The sequence below is a fragment of the Penicillium hispanicum genome (assembly GCF_028827665.1).
Source record: "Penicillium hispanicum strain IBT 35686 chromosome Unknown utg000004l_segment0_segment0, whole genome shotgun sequence".
NCBI lineage: Eukaryota > Fungi > Ascomycota > Eurotiomycetes > Eurotiales > Aspergillaceae > Penicillium > Penicillium hispanicum.
In genome coordinates, this window is record NW_026623196.1 from 3,104,731 (window position 1) to 3,126,335 (window position 21,605).

General features: G+C 55.4%; 9 protein-coding genes across 9 annotated transcripts; 3 read left to right on the forward strand and 6 right to left on the reverse strand.

Moving 5' to 3' along the window:
• Window positions 1-669: 669 nt before the first annotated feature.
• N7459_004938 (putative alpha-glucosidase) lies at window positions 670-3,272 on the forward strand (the record flags this gene model as incomplete). The annotated part of the gene is made up of 2 exons (XM_056944122.1): window positions 670-2,262; window positions 2,319-3,272. The coding sequence occupies 2 exons, from the start codon at window positions 670-672 to the stop codon at window positions 3,270-3,272; spliced, it is 2,547 nt and encodes an 848-aa protein (XP_056801005.1).
• A 419-nt stretch (window positions 3,273-3,691) lies between these two features.
• Window positions 3,692-4,570, reverse strand: N7459_004939 (uncharacterized protein; the record flags this gene model as incomplete). The annotated part of the gene is made up of 3 exons (XM_056944123.1): window positions 3,692-4,089; window positions 4,159-4,310; window positions 4,377-4,570. 3 exons carry the CDS (start codon window positions 4,568-4,570, stop codon window positions 3,692-3,694), a joined length of 744 nt encoding a protein of 247 aa, XP_056801006.1.
• Window positions 4,571-4,959: 389 nt separating this feature from the next.
• N7459_004940 (mitochondrial 37S ribosomal protein uS2m) lies at window positions 4,960-6,166 on the reverse strand (the record flags this gene model as incomplete). Its single annotated transcript, XM_056944124.1, has 3 exons — window positions 4,960-5,774; window positions 5,871-6,074; window positions 6,136-6,166. The coding sequence occupies 3 exons, from the start codon at window positions 6,164-6,166 to the stop codon at window positions 4,960-4,962; spliced, it is 1,050 nt and encodes a 349-aa protein (XP_056801007.1).
• Window positions 6,167-6,653: 487 nt separating this feature from the next.
• hel10 (putative high expression lethality protein Hel10) lies at window positions 6,654-7,256 on the reverse strand (the record flags this gene model as incomplete). Its single annotated transcript, XM_056944125.1, has 2 exons — window positions 6,654-6,939; window positions 6,994-7,256. 2 exons carry the CDS (start codon window positions 7,254-7,256, stop codon window positions 6,654-6,656), a joined length of 549 nt encoding a protein of 182 aa, XP_056801008.1.
• Window positions 7,257-8,877: 1,621 nt separating this feature from the next.
• On the forward strand, window positions 8,878-9,745 carry N7459_004942 (putative phosphoglycerate mutase family protein; the record flags this gene model as incomplete). The annotated part of the gene is made up of 3 exons (XM_056944126.1): window positions 8,878-9,106; window positions 9,212-9,434; window positions 9,637-9,745. 3 exons carry the CDS (start codon window positions 8,878-8,880, stop codon window positions 9,743-9,745), a joined length of 561 nt encoding a protein of 186 aa, XP_056801009.1.
• Window positions 9,746-10,271: 526 nt separating this feature from the next.
• Window positions 10,272-12,190, reverse strand: N7459_004943 (putative amino acid transporter; the record flags this gene model as incomplete). The annotated part of the gene is made up of 3 exons (XM_056944127.1): window positions 10,272-10,762; window positions 10,820-11,655; window positions 11,718-12,190. 3 exons carry the CDS (start codon window positions 12,188-12,190, stop codon window positions 10,272-10,274), a joined length of 1,800 nt encoding a protein of 599 aa, XP_056801010.1.
• Window positions 12,191-14,698: 2,508 nt separating this feature from the next.
• N7459_004944 (class I SAM-dependent methyltransferase) lies at window positions 14,699-17,399 on the reverse strand (the record flags this gene model as incomplete). The annotated part of the gene is made up of 12 exons (XM_056944128.1): window positions 14,699-14,792; window positions 14,848-15,276; window positions 15,340-15,603; window positions 15,651-15,776; window positions 15,833-15,874; window positions 15,942-15,971; window positions 16,044-16,106; window positions 16,164-16,222; window positions 16,279-16,311; window positions 16,524-16,931; window positions 17,068-17,230; window positions 17,293-17,399. 12 exons carry the CDS (start codon window positions 17,397-17,399, stop codon window positions 14,699-14,701), a joined length of 1,818 nt encoding a protein of 605 aa, XP_056801011.1.
• Window positions 17,400-18,414: 1,015 nt separating this feature from the next.
• N7459_004945 (pirin family protein) lies at window positions 18,415-19,361 on the forward strand (the record flags this gene model as incomplete). Its single annotated transcript, XM_056944129.1, has 2 exons — window positions 18,415-18,763; window positions 18,847-19,361. 2 exons carry the CDS (start codon window positions 18,415-18,417, stop codon window positions 19,359-19,361), a joined length of 864 nt encoding a protein of 287 aa, XP_056801012.1.
• Window positions 19,362-19,445: 84 nt separating this feature from the next.
• N7459_004946 (DUF3712 domain-containing protein) lies at window positions 19,446-21,103 on the reverse strand (the record flags this gene model as incomplete). The annotated part of the gene is made up of 3 exons (XM_056944130.1): window positions 19,446-20,407; window positions 20,493-20,833; window positions 20,886-21,103. 3 exons carry the CDS (start codon window positions 21,101-21,103, stop codon window positions 19,446-19,448), a joined length of 1,521 nt encoding a protein of 506 aa, XP_056801013.1.
• Between the last annotated feature and the right edge of the window lie 502 nt (window positions 21,104-21,605).

Sequence of the window (21,605 nt, forward strand, 5' to 3'; positions counted from 1 at the left end):
CGGAATTTATGATTGCCCCGGGCGAATGCAGGCCAAGTCCGACCTCTGGCAATTCTTAAGGTCGACTGTCTTTGAACATCCTAGTAGCCCGCGTCATCCTTGCCAGCCTGCTCCTGCCACTCCGTCCACTGCGATTGGGAGTAGCATAGCTCTGTGGCTACCGGACAAACTCCGAGTCGACCAATCACTTTCCGGCCATGACGAAGTTGTGGTGCGATGGAAAGACTGAAAGAGCCGGAAGGATGCTGAAGAAGGTTAGTATTCGGGTCTCGGGGAACAAGACCGATATGCGAGGGCCGGAGATGCGAACTTGAAAGAATCATTCATGCATTTCGGGGAGCTGGGGTGCGTGAGTAGCGTGGAGAGTGGAGGGTGGAGCAGCGGGTGTCAACGACGAAACGACCAACTCGCGCTGGGATCCGGGGTTGGATGCCTGGGGCCTGCATGGTCGGGCTTCTTGCCCGATCTCCGATGTCCAGTTCCCCATCTCCCATCCCCCATCTTCGAACTATACTGCCCCACCGAGTCCCACCTCATCTCTAGCAGTTGGTGCATTGTTGCATTGTGCGCGGGGTCGGCAAAGGTGCAGAATGCTACAAATACAGCGCATCGCCAGGGTGTTTGGTAGCTCCTCACGAGAGAGCCGGATCACAATTACCTCAGATCATCATGCCTCAGAAAGAAGTCTGCCCGCGTGGGTACCGTCAAGTGCACTCAAGCGCGGAACAAGATGCCTCGTTGTATCTGCGCAGCAGCGCTAGCAGCAAGACTCCATTCGATTTCGCCTTCGAGGCAGTGCGCCAGAACTTATTCCGGGTTACTTTCACATCGCCCAAGCACGCAGTAGCGCCCTTCCCTAGTGTGATGAAACCTGAGACGAACCTCCAGAATGTCAATGTCTTCGTCAAGGAGAGCGGCACATCCAAAACTATCGATGTCGGCGGTGTGACTGCCACCGTGGAATGGGAACATACTCCCGTCGTCACCCTCTCATGGACTGATTCCGACAAGCCCCTGCATAGCGATCTGCCTCTGCGCTCCTACGTCGCCGACTCGGCTGGAATTGCACACTACTCCATTCACGACCGCAGCGCTCTCCATGTTGGACTCGGCGAGAAGGCCGCGCCCATGGATCTCAGCGGCCGCACTTTTCAGCTCTCTGCCACCGACTGCTTCGGATACGATGTCTACAAGTCTGACCCTCTCTACAAGCACATCCCACTGCTGATCAAGGCCACTCCCGAGGGCTGCGTGGCTCTTTTCTCAACAACTCACGGCCGTGGCTCATGGTCTGTGGGTGCCGAAATTGATGGCCTCTGGGGTCACTTCAAGGTGTACCGCCAGGACTACGGTGGTCTCGAGCAGTACATGGTTGTGGGCAAGACCATTCAGGATGTGGTCCAAACCTACGCTGAGCTGGTCGGCTTCCCATTGCTAGTTCCGCGCTGGGCTTACGGTTATGTGTCTGGTGGGTACAAGTATACAATGCTAGATGAGCCGCCAGCACACCAGGCTCTCGTTGAGTTTGCCGAGAAACTAAAGGAGCACGGAATACCTTGTTCAGGGCACCAGATGAGTTCTGGATACTCAATTGCCGAGACGGAACCCAAAGTGCGAAACGTCTTCACTTGGAACTACCACCGCTTCCCGAACCCAGAGCAATGGGTTGCCAAGATGCACGAGTACGGCATCCGTTTGATTACCAACATTAAGCCCTTCCTGTTGGCCTCACATCCTGACTTTCAGCGGCTCATTGACTCCCGCGGCTTTTTCGTGGATCCCGAGACCCATGAGCCTGGCTATATGCGTCTGTGGAGCGCAGGCGGTGCCACTGGAGGCGATGGATGCCACATTGATTTTACTTCCGAGGCGGCCTTCAAGTGGTGGTACGATGGGGTTCAGAAGCTGAAGGGCGCTGGCATTGACGGCATGTGGAACGATAACAACGAGTACACATTGCCTAACGACGACTGGACGTTGGCCCTCGATGACTCGATGGTCAATGTGGGAGCGAGGAAGATGGTGCCTAACAGTGTCGGACAATGGGGACGAGCTTTCCACACCGAGCTGATGGGCAAATCTTCTCATGATGCACTGCTGGATATGGAGCCCAAGTACCGTCCCTTTGTTCTGACTCGTAGCGCCACACCTGGAACCATGCGATACGCCTCCAGCACCTGGAGTGGTGACAATGTCACCAGCTGGGAGAATATGAAAGGCTCCAATGCACTATCCCTGAACTCTGGCATGTCCCTTTTGCAGGTAAGACAGCGCGCCACTGCCGTGGAGTTCTAAAGCTAACTTTAATTCCACTCCAGTACGAAGGACACGACATTGGCGGCTTCGAAGGCCCCCAGCCGTCGCCCGAACTGCTCCTCCGCTGGATTCAGCTTGGATGCCACTCTATTCGCTTCACTATTAACTGCTTCAAAACCTCGCCTGACAACAATTCCGTCGGCGAGGTCATCGAGCCTTTTATGTACCCAGAGATTACCCCGTTGGTCCGAGACACCATCAAGCGCCGCTACGAGATGCTCCCATACATCTACTCTCTCGGATTGGAGAGCCACCAGAGCGCGATCCCACCGCAGCGCTGGATTGGCTGGGGCTATGAATCCGATCCGGAGGTGTGGAGCAAGGCGCTCAAGGCCGGCGACGAGCAGTTCTGGTTCGGCAGCACCGTGCTCGTAGGTGGCGTGTACGAGCCGGGCGTGTCGGTCGCGCAAGTCTACCTTCCTCGCAAGACAGGCGCGCAATTCGATTATGGCTACGTGAACATGAACGCCCCGTACAACTATCTGGCGTCGGGCCAGTGGGCTCAGATTGCGTCTGAATGGCGCGATAGCATCCCACTGCTCGCCAGGATCGGCGGGGCAATTCCTGTTGGTAAGAGCGTGCACACCCGCGTGCCTGGCGATGACACCGCCGCCTCGCTTAGCGTTTCGGAACTCGACGACTATCGTGGGGTCGAGATCTTCCCGCCCAAGGGAACCTCGCACGGCAACGTTTTCTCGACGACATGGTACGAGGACGATGGCATCTCGCAGAAGCCGAATATGTCGAGGTACACGATTAGCTACAGCTCGACTGTGGAGAAGGTCTTTGTTGATTTCAAACGCGACGAGCGCACTGGTTTTGTCCCCGCCTGGAAGGATCTCGATGTCATCCTACACCATGGCGACCATCGTCGCGTCTCCACCAGCTCTGGACAGATGATTGTGTTCAAGGGTGCTGATAGACAGGGCCGCGACGTTTACACCATTTTAGCGTAAGCGGTACCTGATGGATTTGCCATGTAACATAATGAAGCCAACAATCTCAATGCACGACACCCCACTGATGGAACCCTTTCGCATATCTGACTCTCTATATACAATTCAAATACCTAGATAAGCCATCTCACCTCTGATGCTCATCCAACCAGGGATTCATCATCAACATTCTATTGTGACAATCGTGGGCAGCCAGGCCTCATAATCATAATATCTAAAAGTCATCCAAGCGCAATAAAGCGCAATTGCGATTCCGGAATCCTGATGAGCCAATCGCCTTGCATCATTTCATCATCAGGCCATGCCTCCGTAGCGCGGCCCCCATTGGAAGTCGTTACCGGGGGGCCATCACAGAGCAAAGGCCGAACCTCGTGCGTATCCAATTATCCACCGTAGCAATCGCAAGAGCGAGCCTCGGTCTAGTAGCGACGGACCCTCTTGACAGCAATGGGCGTTCCGCTGGAAGTTGCGCCCGGCCAGACAGTGAATGCGCTGGCAGGTTTGGTGGTAAACCTGGGCGTCCTGGTGCCACTTCGGCTGGGAGTTCTGGTGCTCGTTTTCCCGGCGGTTCGAGTCGCCGGGCGAGTGCCGGTTTTCGGGGTAACTCGAGGGGTGGTTGGTGTAGGGGTTGGTGTAGGGGTTCTGCTGCTGCTGCTGCTGCTGCTTGTGCTCGTGCTAGTACTGCTCGTAGTAGAAGAGGTCGTCGTGTGCGTCGTAATAGTTGTATACTGTGAAGGATGGGCAGTGCTGTCGCCGCAGGTCAAGGTCAAGCCGCCGGAAGGCGATTCGGTCGCAGCAAGCTCTGTGAAGAGAGAAGCTGATATTGGTTAGCGATCTGCAGCCGGGGTGCATGGAAAGATGCATGGATGCGAGGCTTCCCACTTACAGATCGTCATCGAGTTCCAAGCCGAACTGCCCCAGTCGGATTCTTGGGCACAGTTGCACATCATCAGACCATATCGGTCGATGGCTGAGAACTCGATAGGTTGGTTGTAGATGTAGCAGTCCCGGCACAGCCACTCGCCAAAGGCGTTTCCACTGCGCAACATAGAGGATCAGTCTCCAGGTGCAGGGGGTTTAATGTCACCAGCAAGAGCAACCTACTTGCCCTTCTTGACGAGCTTGCCCTCGTCGTCGCCCAGGCAGGCACTCGCGTTCATGCGAGTGATGGTGTCTTCACATGTAAACTTGAATTCGTAATAGTACTTGTCTTTCGTCTCCATATCCATCGTACAGCCGGTGAAAGCCATAGATGGTGTCAGTATAGAAAGCACTAGGGCTAGATAGGTCCCCAGCATAATGGCGAGTTTCGATGGATCAAGAAAACTGAGAGGGTGGAAGAACCTGGGCCGGGTGCTAAGTTATACGCGACGCAACCCCAGAATCCAATCCATGGCGCGATTGTCTTCGATGGATGACGATACCTTGGGGATTCTTACGGTGGATCGGGCCCCGCCCAGAAGGCAAGCCGAATATCCAGAGATAAACGGGCAGGAAAAGAGCCAAGTCGAGTCAGGGGGGCCAAGGCGAGGTAGAGCGTTCATTACTCAGTACAGACGACCGCTCGGATGGAAGAGCGCTATCAGACCAGATCCACAAATGTGGATCCAAAAAGCAACCTAGGGGCCAGGTAGTGGATTCTATAATACATATCTCTAACAGACGCAACAAGATCGTTGCAAGCGGGCTAGCCTTGTTTCTGTTGGTCGGCACCGGGGATGGTGCCCGTAAACGGATCCAAGCGCAGCTCGTGTGCTGTAATAGGCTTATAGGTGGTCTTCCCCTGGCGGGCCATGTCGAGCCGACGCAGTTGCCCAGCCTCACCGGCCCGGCCAAGAATACCTGCAATCAAGCACGTCGCTCGCAAACTATCGTCATTGGACGGGATCGGGTACGTCACCCGCGTAGGATCGGCATCCGTATCAATGATGCCAATGGTAGGCACGTTGTTTAGCCCACATTCGTGCAGCAGCACCACATTCTCCAGGGGGTTGAGGCAGACCACGAGATCCGGCTTGACGGACGGGCGGTCCGCCAAGTCGGCCTTGAACTCGGGCAGCTCTTCGTCCAAGGCATTGACCACCTTGGTTTCACAATGGCCCAGGATCTGTTGCCCGTTCGTCAGACTGCCAGGAATCCACCGCTCGAAGATGTGATATCCTTTTGCAAGCTGCGCAGCACCGACGACAGCCCGCTTCTGGCCCTTGCGAGTGCCAGCGAACAGAATGATGCCACCGCGCGCGGCCACTTCCTCGATGACCTTGGCGGCACGTCGGAGGTAGGCGGCTGTCACGTCTAGCGAGATGATGTGGACACCCTCGCGGATACCGAAGATATACCGGGAATTCTGCGGGTTCCAGCGTGAGGTCGAATGACCCAGGTGTGTGCCGGCAGCGAGGAGCATTTCCAATGTGATTTGGGAGGGCTTGGGCGGATTGGTGATGATGTCCTCGGGGACGAAAGATTCCTGCACGGAGGTACCGAGCTGGTTGAATTTGCGTCCTACAGGGCAGGTAGGAGATAAGATCGTCAGCAAGAGCTCATGGTGGTCTCGCGGTGGTAGAAAAAATCGCGAGAATCTCGATCAGGAGTGCTCACTTTGGTTCTCCAGCATTCGCCATTCTTGCTTTGCGCTGGGCGGTCGTTCAATCCTTGAGGCCTGTGCCGCATCTTGAATAGAAGTCGCAGACTGAGGAATTGCTTCCTCAAGAGGTGTCTGCACGGCAGTTTCGACCGGAGGATCGGTGGACAGAAAGCGACTGGAGGCCGGAGCCCGACGCGTCAGGGACAGGAGTTGGCGGCCTGTGGGGATTGGGGGTCAGCGACGTCCTGTATGCAGGGTGAGTAGAATCCCAAAACTCACTCTGCCGCACACATAGATTCCGTACAATCATGCTGGGTGTAGAATGGGCTGGACCTGGACGAAAAGCGTGTTCAGGACTGGACTTGACGCCGAACTTTTGTCGGGCTTGGCAGATACCTGAGGCATTTATACCGGACCTCCGTGCGCTATTCCCCTTTGGGCGAACGCTGATCGCCCCCGCGCGAGTGGCGAAACGTGTTGCGATCGGGCTACGTGGAGATGATTGTTCTACGAAGGATCTCAGAACTAATTTCAATGATGCGAATCCGATTGGGAGAAATCCCTTGTTATCAATGCAAGATGGCCATGGTACACAGTTCCCCAGCATGGGGGCGATATGAAAAAAGAAAGAGATACAAGCGATCCGGCGTAAGCACACGCAGGCCAACTCATTTCCGAGAGCAGAAACCAGCAAGGAAATTCATGAGCATGGGGTCATCATATGAGGTAGTAAAAGAAAAGACAAAGAGGCAAGAGCAATGCCAGGGGCGACGAGGGCGAAATCAGATCCGAAGCGTCTATTTCTTGAAGAAGCCACCGAGCTGATCCATCATGCCGTTGCCGCTGTGTTGAGAGGGAGGACCACCGTAGGGAGCGCCAGGGCCCTGCTGCTCGTCGTGGTGTCGGTGCTTCTTAACGGCGTCCTCCGCGAGGCTGCCCACGATGGCTCCACCGATAGTTCCGAGAATGCCGTGGTTGGCCTTGTGGCCCATGAAGCCACCGGCAGCACCACCGGCGAGGGCACCAGCGAGACCACGCTCGCCCTCCTGGGCCTGGCCGGGAGCCGACTGCTGGTCATAGTGACTGGAGGAGGTTAGTGTGGGATGCGAGAGTAAGTGGAAGAAAGAAGACACATACCCTTGACGGGAGGCATCCTGGCCGTACTGCTGCTCGCCGTACTGTTGCTGCTGGCCACCGTATTGGCCATACTGCTGCTGTTCATAGCCACCCTGGTGGTGGTGCTGCTGGGGCTGGCCACCGTAGTAGTCGCCGGAAGAGCCCTGGCCCTGCGGGTAGCCCTGCTGCTGACCGTAGCCACCCTGGCCGTAACCCTGCTGGCCGTAGCCCTGCTGCTGGCCGTAGCCCTGGTTGTACTGGTTGTTGTCGTAGTAGCCGGACATGATGAAGTGATGAAGTGACGAAGAGATGGAAGAGTGGAAGTTGGGAGGATGGAAGATGGATGGGAAGATGAGAGGGGATGACAAGGGAGGGGCAGATGAACCGCTTTATAGCAAAACGTTTCCGCGACCAGCGAACCGCAGGGCTGACGGAACGACCCCCACATGCTCCGTAGTTACTCGAAATGGACGAGGCGCAGCGACCTCAGCCTTAACTCTCTCGTCTGGGGATTGGTTTACATACGCGTGACGGGACTGGCACCGCCACACCTCTCGTGCTGGAACGACTTTGTGCCCAAAAGGGTGAAAAACTGCCCCTTGGCCCCTCGTAGATGGGGCTGTGTCGACTGAGCCTCTCCGTCATATTACGCACATCGTACGTGGCCCGGTTCCCCCGAAATAGCATGACACTCTTCCACGGCTTCGAAGAATGTTCTATCGACAACACGCAGCGCCAAGTCCTCAATTTCCGGCTGCCTAACCCGCTCTTGCCCTTGGCTCTTCCTGCTTGGCGGCATCATACCGCTGGTATGATGATGCCCCCACAATCAACATTTTCCCTGGTGGGCTCGGTTGTGCCGGCAACACTTCTTGGCCGAGCTTGCTCAACCCCCGGGGCCGCGAGTCGGAGTAGAAGGGGCGGTGGGTGCAGCTGTGATCGAACAGGTTGTATCATGAGAGAAGCCGGCGATCGGGGTTGCCAAAGTGATACACTCAGTATCATCGGCTTGACTCCTCAAGAATCTTCGCCGGGCCCTTCCAGCTGTTACTCTGGGTCCACCTCATTCAAGGAAATCAATCATCCCGTTGCGCAGTTACAAGATAATGGCCCGGCACATCAAACGACTATCGAGACAACGTATCCCACATCCCTTGTGCGACTCAGTCTGCAGGCTCTGGATGTCAGTTATGCAGGATCAGCTGCCAGTGCATGTCATCCGCCCCGGACAGTCATGGATCCATGGATCGCAATCTGCGGCCCCTTACTGGCCTGGTGATCGCGGTGGCTACCGTCGGACATGGCTACTTCGCCTGGCCTAGGGGAATGCTAGAGTGACCGAGGATCAAGTTGATGAACTCGACTCAGCTCCTTTAATTTCTATCGCCCATAGATCACTTCCTAATCCGGTGATCCCGCGAATATATGTATATCAAGATGCAACCCGTCTCTCCGCGACCATTATTCTTGCTGCATTTATCGCATATAGCGATATGTCCATCTGGATGTCCACTCATTCGTTCGTCCATGGACCCTCATGCCCAATCTAGGCCTTACCACATCCACCCCCGACCACAGCTCTGATCGACCAAAACTGCGGTGAGCAGCCCTACTAGGCTCGCCGACATCAACTCCCACCAGCCAATCAACCATCCCGAACACCCGTTCGGACGAACCATCCCATGCAGCGTGTCCACTGATCTGCAGAAAGAAAGACATGTCAGCAAGAAATTGTGCCAGGGGAATCCGGTTTCGTCACTGCCGAAATCATAGTTATAAAACATCGAACCCCTCGATCCAATCTGATCTGGTCCGATCTTATCTCAAATACATCCTAGATCCGTGTCAGGGGGAAGACACCCCTAGCAGAAAAGAAAGAACGAAAGACAAAGATCCTCAGCCACGATGTTCCCGTATCCAACATTCCCGCTTCTCTGTCTCTTCCTCGCCATCGCCGCATCAGCCACCCACCACCCGACAGTCTATCTCATCCGCCACGGCGAGAAGCCCACGAACCCAGACAACCACGACCTCACCCTCGACGGCGCCCGGCGCGCACAGTGCCTGCGCCACGTCTTCGGCGCCAACTCCGCGTACCACATCGGGCACATCATGGCGCCGACGGTGAAATGGAGTAAGTAGTACCTCACCTACGCCTGGATCCAGAGGTCTACGGTACACCCGGACCGGGCCAGAGTGACCCGAGGCCCGTTCCGCATATCTCATCTCCCATGACCAGATGGCGAACACCGGCGCGCGTTCAAGACGGTCCGGCCGGTGGCGCAGGACCTCGGCCTCGCGATCGACACCCACTGCTCGCGCAAGGATGCCGAGTGCGTGGCGGACGCGGTTCGCGCGTATGACGGGCCCGGGAACATCTTGATTGCGTGGCGCCACAAGAATATGGACCGGATACAGGAGGTGTTGGGCTCGGAGGATCCACTCGAATACCCCGAGGATCGGTATGAGGGTTTTCCTTGTGTGTGTGACTTTATTGTCGCTGCGGTCGCTGGCATCAGAGACATCGGGATCGGATCGTCTTCCTTTTGACCGACCTTCGTGCGTCTTATGTTTCTGCCTGGCTTGGCGTGGGACAATGCTGTGCGCTCTCAGTGACTGCCGTTTCTGGTTTTGGAGCCTGCTAATCGAGATGTCACTGTGCAGGTTCGACCTTATCTGGACGATTCCATATCCCTACGATAACGTCACGAGTACGCGGAGCGAGGAATGTCCCCGGTTGGATGTGCGTCCTGGCTTGGTGAAGCAGGGTTAGTCTCGATGTGATTGGGGCGTTTCGTGTTCCTTGTCAAGAATATATATGCCTTGACCGCATTGCTGGTCTTGACTACATGAGGGTCTGCGAGGAGAGTGCACATAATCCGACCTGTGAGCAATGTGCGGTGGACCGATGCTCGATACGAGCGAAAGATCGCAGAAACTGCTCTGTAGGAGTGATGGCTCGTATGGTATCGTGCTTCTTGACAGTTTTGTGCTTGAGCTTTCGAGGCGACGATTTCAAGTTGGCTAGGGATCCCTTAGTGCAGCGCTGCATGATTGACACGAAGTATATTTCAAATATAGAGCGGAGAATACCTCTCGAATTCCTACATAGGTAGTACCGCGCGCCCTGTATACGGACTTGCATCGAGCAGTGAAACATAACATATAAACCTGGGAATCAACAGGACGCCCCTCGGATAATTATTTACCTAAATACTGCGTACACATCATCGCTCATTTTTCCATCCCTATATGCACAATCGAGAACAATTACCACCAACCCACGGCACCCAGTCTGCTTAACCATCCAGCGGACTGTGGCAGGTGAAGGCAGTGGTCACGCTGTCGGCGTACGCCGCCTTGAGAGACATGATGGCCGAGTAAGCACCCAGACCGCCGAGAGCCAGCGCGCCGAGGGTGTAGAAGATGTTGAAAACGCTAAAGGCGAGGTACTTGGGACGCTGCGCGAAGAATCCGCGGACCAGACGCTTGACGCCAGCGTCGTGACGGACGGTGGAGCCCGTGGCGGGGTCGAAGCCCTCGCCATCGCGCATAGCGGCCTTCTTAATCCAGAACAGGGTCGCGAGCAGCGGGGGGAAGGTGTAGGTGAAGTGGAGGATACAGAACGCGGCCACGACGGAGGTCAGACCGGAGAAGTTGGGGATACCCGCGGCGATCACAAAGGCGATGGCCCAGTAGATGGGGATCAAACCGGCCCAGAGGAACTTGCCGGTTTTGTGGGTCATGGGTGGGAAGCGGAAGAGTTCGACGAAGATGTTGTTGTAGACAACTGGCGGATGGTCAGCGAGGAGGCTTCACCGGACGGCGTGCTGGGGAGTTTTCTTACCTTTCAGACCGATGTTACCGTACAGACCGGCGGCAATGACACCTCCGACCATGGCGAAGACGTTGCCGGCGGTTTGGATGCTATACTTGCTGATACCCAGGTAGGTAGGGTTGACGGTGTACTGGCCCTGGTAGCCGTAGATGAACAGACCGTAGAGCATGTAGCAGAAGTAGATGAAGGTCTGGGCAGCCCACATGCCTGATAGGAAGTCCTTGGGGCGCTTCATCTCGGACATGAACTCGGGGAAGACCATGGAACCACCGTACGAGAATACGGCCTGCATCGCACCGCTGACGGTGGCGATGAAGTTGGAAGGATCGGGCAGACCACCGGTGGTCATGACGGGAGGGTAGACCCCGTTCACGGGGGTGACCGAGGAGCCATTGCCGATTGAAGCGCCAGCAGACTCCGACGCAGCCTGGTAGTTGGGAGGGGAGTGAGCCGCTCCGCCCATGGTGATGAACATGCACAGCAGGTTGAACCACACGGCGGCGTTGGCAAGCCATCCGAACTTTTGGAGGGTACGGATCTGACCGAGGAAGAAGCCGACCAGAGCCCAGATCAGACAGCAGACAATGTAGCACAGCTTGAACTTGGCAGCCTGCGACAAGGCCTCTCCGTTGGAAATGCAAATCAGACCGACGTTGAGAACCAGCTGGATACTTTGCAGAATATTGAAAAGGTATCGCAGCCAGGGACCGTAGAGACGGAAACCGATATCACCGAAGCTGCGGATGGGGAACTGGTATGAATCCAGGCCGAGGAAGGTATCCCAGAGAAGATATCCGGAGTAGCCAGCAAGACCGGCAAAGACGGTGTACAGGGCAACGCCGGGACTATCGAGCGTCATTGGTTAGCAGTCACCAAAGAGAAAAAGTCGTTAGAGGTTCATGCTTACCCCCAACCGGTAGTCGCGAAGGCATAGGGCAGACCGAACGGACCCAGAATGTCGGTGGTGATGAGGTAGAAGATGGCACCACGACTGGCAGTACGAAGCGCACGGGAGGCATTGGTCCATTCCTCGTCGGTGATGGTCATCCGGGTGCTCAGGTCGCTGGTGTTCAACTTGGAGGCATCGCGGGTGACATTCTCCGTCTTTTGCTCCACACCAGCGTCGTTCTTACTTGGGAAGATGATCGACAGAATGCCCGTTTCGGAGCCACCGGCGTTGTCCTCCTCGGTCCGCGTGAGCTGAGCATAGTGGTGATACTCCTCAAAGGTCACGCTCGAGTCGTGCAGCTGGCGGTGCTGAGGCCGAATCCCCCCAATCGTGCCCGAGCCATCGGACGGGGCAACATTGACCGCGTCGAGGATGTCGCGCTCCTTCTCGTGCAGGCGAGGATCGCCTTCGACCGCTAGGTTCTGAGCCATTTGCCGCAAGAAGGTTCAAGGGGCCACCAGCAGAGCCGAGGGGACCAAGTGAAGAAAGGGATAAAGGGAGGAGAAAACAGAGAAAGCCCCCCCCTGTGGACAGGAAGTATATGTACGGCACACCCAGTGGAAAATGCAACCTGGAACTCGGAAGTCGGGGTTCAAAGGTCCCAAGGGTCTCAGGTCGACCACTGGGGGCTGATCGTGAACGAAGTCGCGCATCTGGGGGCCAAAAGACGCTAGAACCAGCCGGAGCGGCGACGGAGCGGGATGCAGAGTCTTTGCGCCCACAGCGAGGCTGCTGGCTTCACGACCCACTCTGATTTTTGTTCAGAAATCGCGGGCGGAGTTGACCGAAATGAGTGGGCTCTCCAAGGAAGCCAAGTGAGCTTAAGCCTCGGTGTGGACGAGCGTGAGTGGTGGCGTCGGCGCTGTGGACCACGTTACATTGCTCCCGGCTGCGCTCGGCTCTTCATTGTTGAATGTGTCTTCACGATCCACTCCCCATCTTATACCTGATGGACCCTGGGACGCTACGTGCAAACCCTGGGAAAGAGAGGAAGCGATTCGCGACCCAGGAGATAGGTCGCGTGCTGGAATCGACGCCACCAGCGCCCATGCTTAGCTTTCCAGCGCGGCTTCCAGACTTGTCCAAGCGACGCCAATATCCGCCAATGTGCGGGGAGAGTTGCGTGTCGAGATGCCAGGGAGGCTGCTATCAGGAGAATGGGCAGATCGGCCATTGTGCCATATACACATCCTAGATGGATGCTGGCGGCCTTGTGGGATCAACAATTACTGACCCGGTTGGAGCGACGCCACGGACTCCTGGAGAGTGAGTATATGTAATTCAACTCAAAGCACACCATCGGACTAAGATCATGGCTCGTATGGGTCATGCCATGCGCCAGCTGTCGTGCCGCATGGTGGAAACTGGCCATAGACATCTATTTACGCCAGGATCCATTCGGTATCGCCTGCGCGATCCTCTCGTCAGCCAGGAGAGAACACAATGAATGTCCACCCCCATTCGCCGCGAGTCAGACAAACAGCCAAACCGCCCTGTGCGATTGGGACGAGATAAATGGTGGAACCCGGTTCCCACTAGTGGCACGCAGCTTTTTTGCCGCTCGACTGGCCTATAAGATGGTCGCACTGCAGTCGACTCCGTCCAGAACCGGGGATGACAGAAGCACCTCCCTCATTCAGTAAGACGGCCGTCCTGCTGCAAGGATCCCTTCGACCGTTGAGGCCCCTTGCCATCTCGCCATTTAATAATACTATTCCGACTGGCGGCCTCGACTGTACACCCCCGATGCTCACCTCCCAGCCCCTATCAATGGCCTGCTGAATGGGGGCTTCTCATAGACTCAATCATCCCCAGAACTCTTTGCAGGGTACACGTATATTCGAAGTCATTGTTCTTCGCCGGCATTGTGGAGTTGTCTGTTCCGGTATATGAAACACTACGCCTGTACAATGCGCTTGTCAGCTTTCTGTGGGAGGCTAGAATGATCGACATGAAACCCCGGACTCGTCGGGAAATGACACCGATTGTAACAGGGATACATTCACCAACCACGCTGGAGAATGTCCCTCTGGAAGATTCCTTGACATGGAATCAACAACCAAATCCACAGAGCAACTAAATCGGTGGCCTGACCACTCTGGAGAGGATGCATTCACACGGCACCAACGCGGGAAGACCGCATCTTGGCATGCGGCCTGATTGGAAGTCGGCCGATTCCTACGCGGAAATTACTGACCGGCGCGCTTGGCGACAATCAGGGTCTTCTCCAGCGATCTCCTGCGAAAGCACTACGCCTATCGCATCCTGGATCCCTTATCGCAGTCTGAGGTTGTATCGGCGATCCTGATCAGGTGGGTCGCCTCCACTGCTGGTCTCGGCGGGGGCTGGACAGATCAGAGTCCATACATGCCCTTCTCTACAAGGTGTGATCTCGAGCTGAGTATCCAGGCTCAACCACCTATTAAAGGTATAAATTGCGAAGCCAAGTGGGACTGTAGCTCCCGCGTTGCGTTATGCGTTGCGCACCGCATAGGATGTGAGTGTTGTGGTAGATCTTCGCAGGGATTGGCGATCAACCCTGTCAAGGGATCTTCGATCCACTAGTTCAATACAGGATGATTGACAGCGAGCCTTGCCTGCTCCAAGAGTCTACAGTCACATGTCATGGTTCATGGGGGGGGGGGGGGTATTTAAGCCCTGGCCGGCCACCTGTTCTCTGCCATCGGAATGCCAATGATATTGCGGTACAAAAAGTCGAACCGAGTATATTAGTATATTCTGACTTTCGTATTCCCAGTTGTCTGTTGACTATGCTTGGCATGGCCCTGCTCTCGAGGTCATGCATAGCTTCGCCGTACCGTCGAAGAGACGTGGAACATTTCTTGTCCAAGGCCTACCCCAAACAGAGGGCGCCCAGAAGACCAAGCTGCAATGGGAATACTGTGCTCATCGTGGTCAAGGGCAACCTGGAACCCGTGTCAAGAGCTCTCTTTTGGTGAGTCCGAGGTGGACACGGTGCAGCCATCGCGCGGAGCCTCGCCGGGCATCGGTTTGCGAGCCCATACTCGCCGACTACAATGCAAGTCAGCCATCCATCCAGCACTCCAACACACCTCCCGCCACTTACGCTTTATGATAGACGTGGTATTTCTGATTCTTCATCTCACTGCGCAACTGAGCGCAATACACGTAGACTTGTTCTTTTGACCACGGCTTCGGCGCACCAAACTTGGTGAGCAGCCACATGCACCAGCCTTCCATCCCCGCCATCCAGTGCTGCAGATTAACAATGCCGGCTTCTTTGATTCGTTGGTCTCTCGGCCATGGGCCGATGGGCCACTTGTATACTTTCTCATGGATATCGACGAACCCCACGCGTCGGATACTGGAAGACATGGTGAGGATCACGTCGCATGAGCGACCCGCACGAGCGCCGCAGCTCTGCATGTACGGGCCCCAGGTGGCCAGCATGCTGTCCGGGGGTAAGGTGTCGTCGTCGCTGTCCATGAATGGACCAACCTCTAACTGCTCGATCCAACCGCCGGGTTTGAGTTTGCTGGGAGAAAGTAGAATGAGAACGGGGCTCGGTTCAGGCGGACGGTGGTGAGCGAGGACTCACTCAAAGCATTGCTGGTATACGCGCGCCCATTCCGCTTCATCGAAGGAACCGAGCATATTGCGCATGTGGATCAGATCGAAGGACTCGCGCCAGGTCCACTCTTGGAGCACGTCGTCGACCTCGATCCTACAATTGGGGGGCACCCAGCTCACAGGGGGTGGGTATAGATCGATTCCATGGACGATGCCTATCCATTGATTAACAACATGTTCCGAACGAGTAAGCCCGGGGTCTGTACTATTGGGAAACATATCGGCGACATCACTGGGTGGGATTAGCTGCAGGTTCCTGGTACGGTCTGGGTCACGTACATCGCCCATGTGCCCGCACCTGTCCCAATGTCCAGGACATGAATGCTATCGCTGCGGTTGAGTCCAATCGGGGACCGGAAGAGCGGGTTGTCTCGATCGGAGTCGAGAATGAGATCTACTAGATGCCTAGGAAGTCGGTCATTAGCACCAACCTCCGACGATGTGACGACAGGGAGGTATACCCTGCCTCGTATGTCTCGAATTGCTGTTCGTCTGACGGAACACTGTCGAAGAATTAACGGTTGTGCCAACGCGCCGTCGGCTCGTTGCGTCTGCCGCTTCCCGACGTACCAGTATTCCTTGTCGCGGAGACTTTGATATCTACTCGCGGACGGCTCCCCGTCAGTTTCCGCCCGCGAACCCAACAAAGACAATGATTCCAGGCTCACTCACCTCCGGCCATTTTGCATAAACCCCCGGTAGATCGATGACCCGATCGAGGCTGTCTCCCTGATTCTGCAACGTGAGATCACGTGTCCGGGGTCGATTCTTCAGGGAGATGGAGACACGTACGAGGGCAGTTCCAACTCATCCGGGCTATAAGCGCTATCGGTTTCGTAGAAATCTGGGTCCTGAGTGGGGGTTGTCAGCTGAGTATCGCCACGCTTGTCTGCATCCTCGAACACACCACGGTGAGCGGGTCATCCGCCATGCTGAAGATCTGGTGCAGAGACAGGGGGGTCGTTCAGGATGGACGACAAGTTGGGAGTACAACGAGCTTCACCCCTGGCGACACAGCCAGCTCGATACAGCAATATAATTAGCCCACGTCTGAAGGTATCGGATAGAGTCCGTCGCTGGCGTGGAGTCTCCAACGCCCATGAAGATCAATTCAATTCAACGGTCTAACGTTCTGGTCCGGGCGTCCCGCACTGTTGTCACCTTTCCCGGAAGATGTGGTTGTGGTCGTGATCGTGAGGGAAGTTGCTGCAGTGAAAGAGGGGTGGAAGAGGAGAAGTGCCAGCCAGCGTCTGTCGATGGACAGGCGCCATCCGACCGGTTCGTCTCGATCGAGGGGCAGAAGCAGAAAAGGAGCAGCGGTCGGAGAAGCAGGAGTCCATCATCCACAGGCAGCGTGTTCGGCCAATGGATCTGTTGAAGCGGTGGGATGCAACTTCTGCCAAACGCTGGGCGCGGGGCCCGGCGCGCTGGGTCGGCGTCGGGCTCGAGCGGTGCTGCTCGAGTCTTCCCAGTCTTCTTCCTCTTCATCATCCACCACCAGAAGCCATGCAGGATCCTCGATTCATTCCAAACGGTGCTCTGCATGATCGGATCCGTGAGCTATGCGGTACAAAGACGACAACCACGGCGAGCTCATGGAGGGATGTGCATGCGCGTTTCCACCGTCGTGGATCTGTACCATCCCAGCAAATCTATAGCGCATCCCGCACAGCCAGCGCTTCTCTGCACCACCTACCGAGGAGATGGAACCGAGCTTGCCACGTACGGACCACGTATCGGGTTCCTCAACCTCGGGTTCCAGGGATGAGACCTCTCTCTGACACGCCATCCCGATCATAACATCCCCCGTCGTGACGCGGAGATCTTGAGCTACAAGGCTCGGACCGGTCTCAGACGCCCTAGATCATCTCAGCTGGCTGATCTGATCTCGAGCCATTAGCTAGCTAATGTGGATACTCACTCTCCAGGATGCCATGGCTGGGGACGAGAATAATATTCCAGAGGTGCAAACTGAGGGACCACCGCATCCATGATGGATGGCTCCGCTCCGGTCTTCAGTTGGGTCATTTACGCACCCAGAGCTCTGGGACGGGCGCGGACACTGGAGTGTCTCCATCCGGGCACGACCTGGCGTCTTGATTGGTCGTCATTCGCTATGCAATCAAGGAGTCCCTGGCCTGCATACATTTCAACCGTGCATCTGGAAGTAATGCGGAAGTGGATACGTGAGTCGGAGAGGTTCCTTGACAAGGCCTTTCCCGCCTGGAAATAGTGCTATCACGCATTCCCCACCCTAAGGGTTGCAACACCCTTCCATGAAACGGCTGTAGACAATGTTGAACGGGCCATCCAGCAATTGGTCTTGTTTGACGCTGTCTAGTAAATTATCATCTTCATCGCAACAGAATGGGGCTGAGCACATTCACTTTGATTCGTCCACCACTCGTACAATTTTAGCCTGTACCAGTCACGAATAGAACTTGATTTCCTAATCTGGTTTCTTCAGTGACTAAATGTGGGCAAGTTGCGCTCCGGATTCCTCTAAAGGTGGTGCGGAGATACGTCAATGCATAGCCGGACAGTAGACATGTCGAGGTGGCTAGGATCTTGCTCAACTGAGCGCCAGATGGATATATAGATATGATAACATCGATGATCGTCCGGCTTGACTCAACACGCGTGATTATCGATCAGCGATTATTCGATCTGCCCACGGCGATGGTTTCTCATCTTACCTAGGTATCCGCTATTCCGAGATGGCAGAAGCGCCAATCAGGAATATTGCTTACCCGATCTGGCCCGATTAGGCAAGCGCGAGTCAGCCGATGTAAGTGCTTACATCATGTCAAGGTGGGCCCGCTGGTCCCATTCCGGCCACGCAGAGCCACTTATTGATGATCTATAATGCTGCCATAATCTACGACGACATTTCTACACGCCTCTAGATGGGATGAGCCCTCTTTAAAAGGCCCATTCCCCATGCCCTGAGCTTGTAATTCATTTCAAAAATTCCCACTCGCACTTGGTTCTTCATTTTCCTACTTGATCCCCCATCTTGACACACAACTCCCCACCAAGCATCATGACCGCCCCTCTCGCTCACGCGAAGATCGCCCTGCGGCGCTCCAGCGAGCGCGGATATGCCGAACACGGCGGCTGGCTCAAGTCCTTCCACACCTTCAGCTTCGCCAGCTACTTCGACCACCGCTTCATGAACTTCGGCAGCCTGCGCGTGCTCAACGAAGACCGCGTGGCGGCCCGGAATGGCTTCCCGACCCACCCCCACCGCGACGCGGAGATCTTCAGCTACATCCTGAACGGCGAGCTCACACACCGCGACAGCATGGTCAAGCAGGGCGCCGAGGGCGCGCAGGGGAAGCAGTTCTACCGCATGAAGCGCGGCGACGTGCAGTTCACCACCGGCGGGACGGGTAAGTCGGCCCCGAGTGACAATCTCGCTCTACTCACATTTGTACTGGACGTTCGTGCGACGCTCCGCTAACACGTGTACCAGGGATTGCGCACTCGGAGCAGAACGAGTCCAGCAAGCAAGTGCACTTTCTGCAGATTTGGGCGCTGCCCTGGAAGAACGGCCTCAGGCCACAGTACCACACGAGGACGTTCGACGAGGAGGCGAAGCGCAAGGCGTTCGTGCCGATCCTGTCGCCGCTCGCTGCGGGCCCCGAGGCGACGCCGGCAGAGGAAGAGGCGGCGGTCCCTAGAATCCCGGATACGATTCCGATTCATGCGGACTTTGTGATGGGCGCGGGCATTATCGCGCCTGCGGCGACGTTCAAGTGGAATGTGGGCGGCGGGGAGGCTGTTAGCTCTAAAAGGAAGCGCAATGTGTACATCCACTTGCCCATGACGAAACAGGGCAAGGCCAAAGTGAAGCTCGATGGCCGGGACGATGTGGTGCTGGAGGAGGGCGATGGTGCGTTCGTTACGATGGTGAATGCGGGGGACCTCCTCCGCGTGGAGAGTATTGGCGATGCAGAGGCGGAAGTTGTTGTCCTCGACAGTAACTGAGCACTCGGCTGTATAATATTTGCAGAGATTCGGACATATCTGGTATAATTAATAATTCAAGGTTATGCGGTTTTTTAGTTATCACTATATACTAAATTCATCAAGATTCGTGAAATCATCCCAGGGAATCGACTCCCAACATTCAATGATTAACAGCGCGGGGCATACCTCGGCTATCGATTGCATCAATGTATCTCGATCACCTGGCTCCATGCCCTCAAAGAGGTGTTGGACGAGCGGGTTGTGCCTCATGAATGCCGGCAAATCCGCGGGTTTCGGACTGTCGTCCTCCACCGACCGCGAGGCGAGGGTACTCTTGTTCAAATGGCCAAGAATGCTTGACAGACCTCCAGTCCCATTTTTCTTAGCTTTCAAGTGTGCGAACGTGTTCTTCAAAACGTCTGCGATCCGCAGGGAAGTCGAGAGGGTAAGTGTGCGGAGAATGTCTGTATAATAGGGCACCTCGGTGCCGTTCCATACGACGGACGTGGTTACCGCATCAACGCTCAGATTGCCATGTTTGAGAGCCGATGCCTGGGTTTGGAGGACATAGCCTAGTTTCTTAAGCACGGTTTTCAGATCCAGGATACCTTGCAGAGGGAAGGTATTATCACCCGGCACGAGTGTGACGTCATTGAGGGAGGCATTGCCGATTGTGAGATTCCCACTCTTGATGTCCAGATGCAAGGTACCAACCTCGAGGGTAGTCACTGTTGGGTTGGGAAGAATCGTATTTCCAATGAAATTGGTGCCGTCGGTCTGGGCTGGAAGGAGGAGAGTAGCGTCGGAAATAGAGAAACCGTTGAACTGATTCAGAGCTGGCGATGGATGTTCGAGATAGGAAGAGAAAGAAAAGTCCAAAGAGAAGGAGAAGAAGAAGGAGAAGAAGAAGGAGAAGAAGAAGGAGAAGAAGAAGGAGAAGAAGAAGGAGAAGAAGAAGGAGAAGAAGAAGGAGAAGAAGAAGGAGAAGAAGAAGGAGAAGAAGAAGGAGAAGAAGAAGAAGAAGGAAGCAGTGGAAAAAAGCAAAATATAATCAATACAACTCACTTGGTGCCACAACTTGCTTGTTCATGTGAACATGCGACTTCAGCACTCCCAAATAAGCGTTCATGGAGCCCTGCATCCAGAAACCGGTTTCCTCTTGGAAGGTGACTTGGTGCACAAACTTCTCCCACGCCGTCTGGTTGAGCAGCGGAGTGAATTGTTCGGAAACTCCGAGAGTGTAGTTTCCCTTGATTATCTGCCCGGCCAGCTGGACATCGGCGTAGGGAACTGCTGCTCCGTACTTAGGCTCATACAGCTGAAGCACGGCAGGATCAATCCGTACGGGGAGAGCGAGCTTCAAGTCGAGTTTGGTTTGTGGGGTCATCATGACCGAATTGGGCCTTGGTTGGCTCACCACCGCGTTGATCAGCCAGAGATCCGATTTGTTCAGTACCAGCTGAGCAACCGCGGGAAGAATGACCAGGAAGCTCGATAAATGTCAGTAGGGTTGAAAACGGGGGGAAGCCGAGGGAGAAGTACACAATTGGGAGGAAGATGGCCAAGAAGATCACATTGCCAATGCAGTAGAATAGCCAAAACCTCTTCCAATGGCGGTGCCATTTCTCTTTCCGGGTGGTCGGCGTTGTCAAGAAGAGCGTGCCAATCGCTTCAGTCCTTTTATCATCTTGACTTCCACTTCCTGTAGTGAGCAATGGCCCACGGTTGGCACCTAGAACGGAATTCGACTTGGGAGACATTATGGCAGGCAGAACGGGAGTACACGACAAGCAGACGAGCCGGAGCGTGAGCATAAAATAGAAGACCTCTTTAAGAACGAGCTGCTCGCCCTGTAGCTCATATGGAAGTGCATCGTTGGATACACCAATCAGAGCCCCGTGGGGCAAGAAAGAACGACCGACCAGGACATTGCGGGGGAAACATGCGCAGAGTGGCCGATCGCTCTTCCATCTACTGTTGCCCATAGAAGATGCCGCAGGTGTCGTGCAAAATGCGCGCGGCCTGTGCTACAGCTTGCTCTTCGCAGTTCTGAATCGCCTCGGTATCTCCAACAAACTTCAGACCTTGTAAAGCTTTTTCTGGGTGATTTGCTCGACGCCGGGGTATTGGCCTTGGATCCCCTCTTTCAGAACGTTATTACGAGTCATTCGCGTGCAGAATAACCTCGGTCTTTATATCTGCATGATAAAGTGAAGCTGTCGTTGGCTGCCACGTCTGCAACGAATCGACAGAGTACGGAGT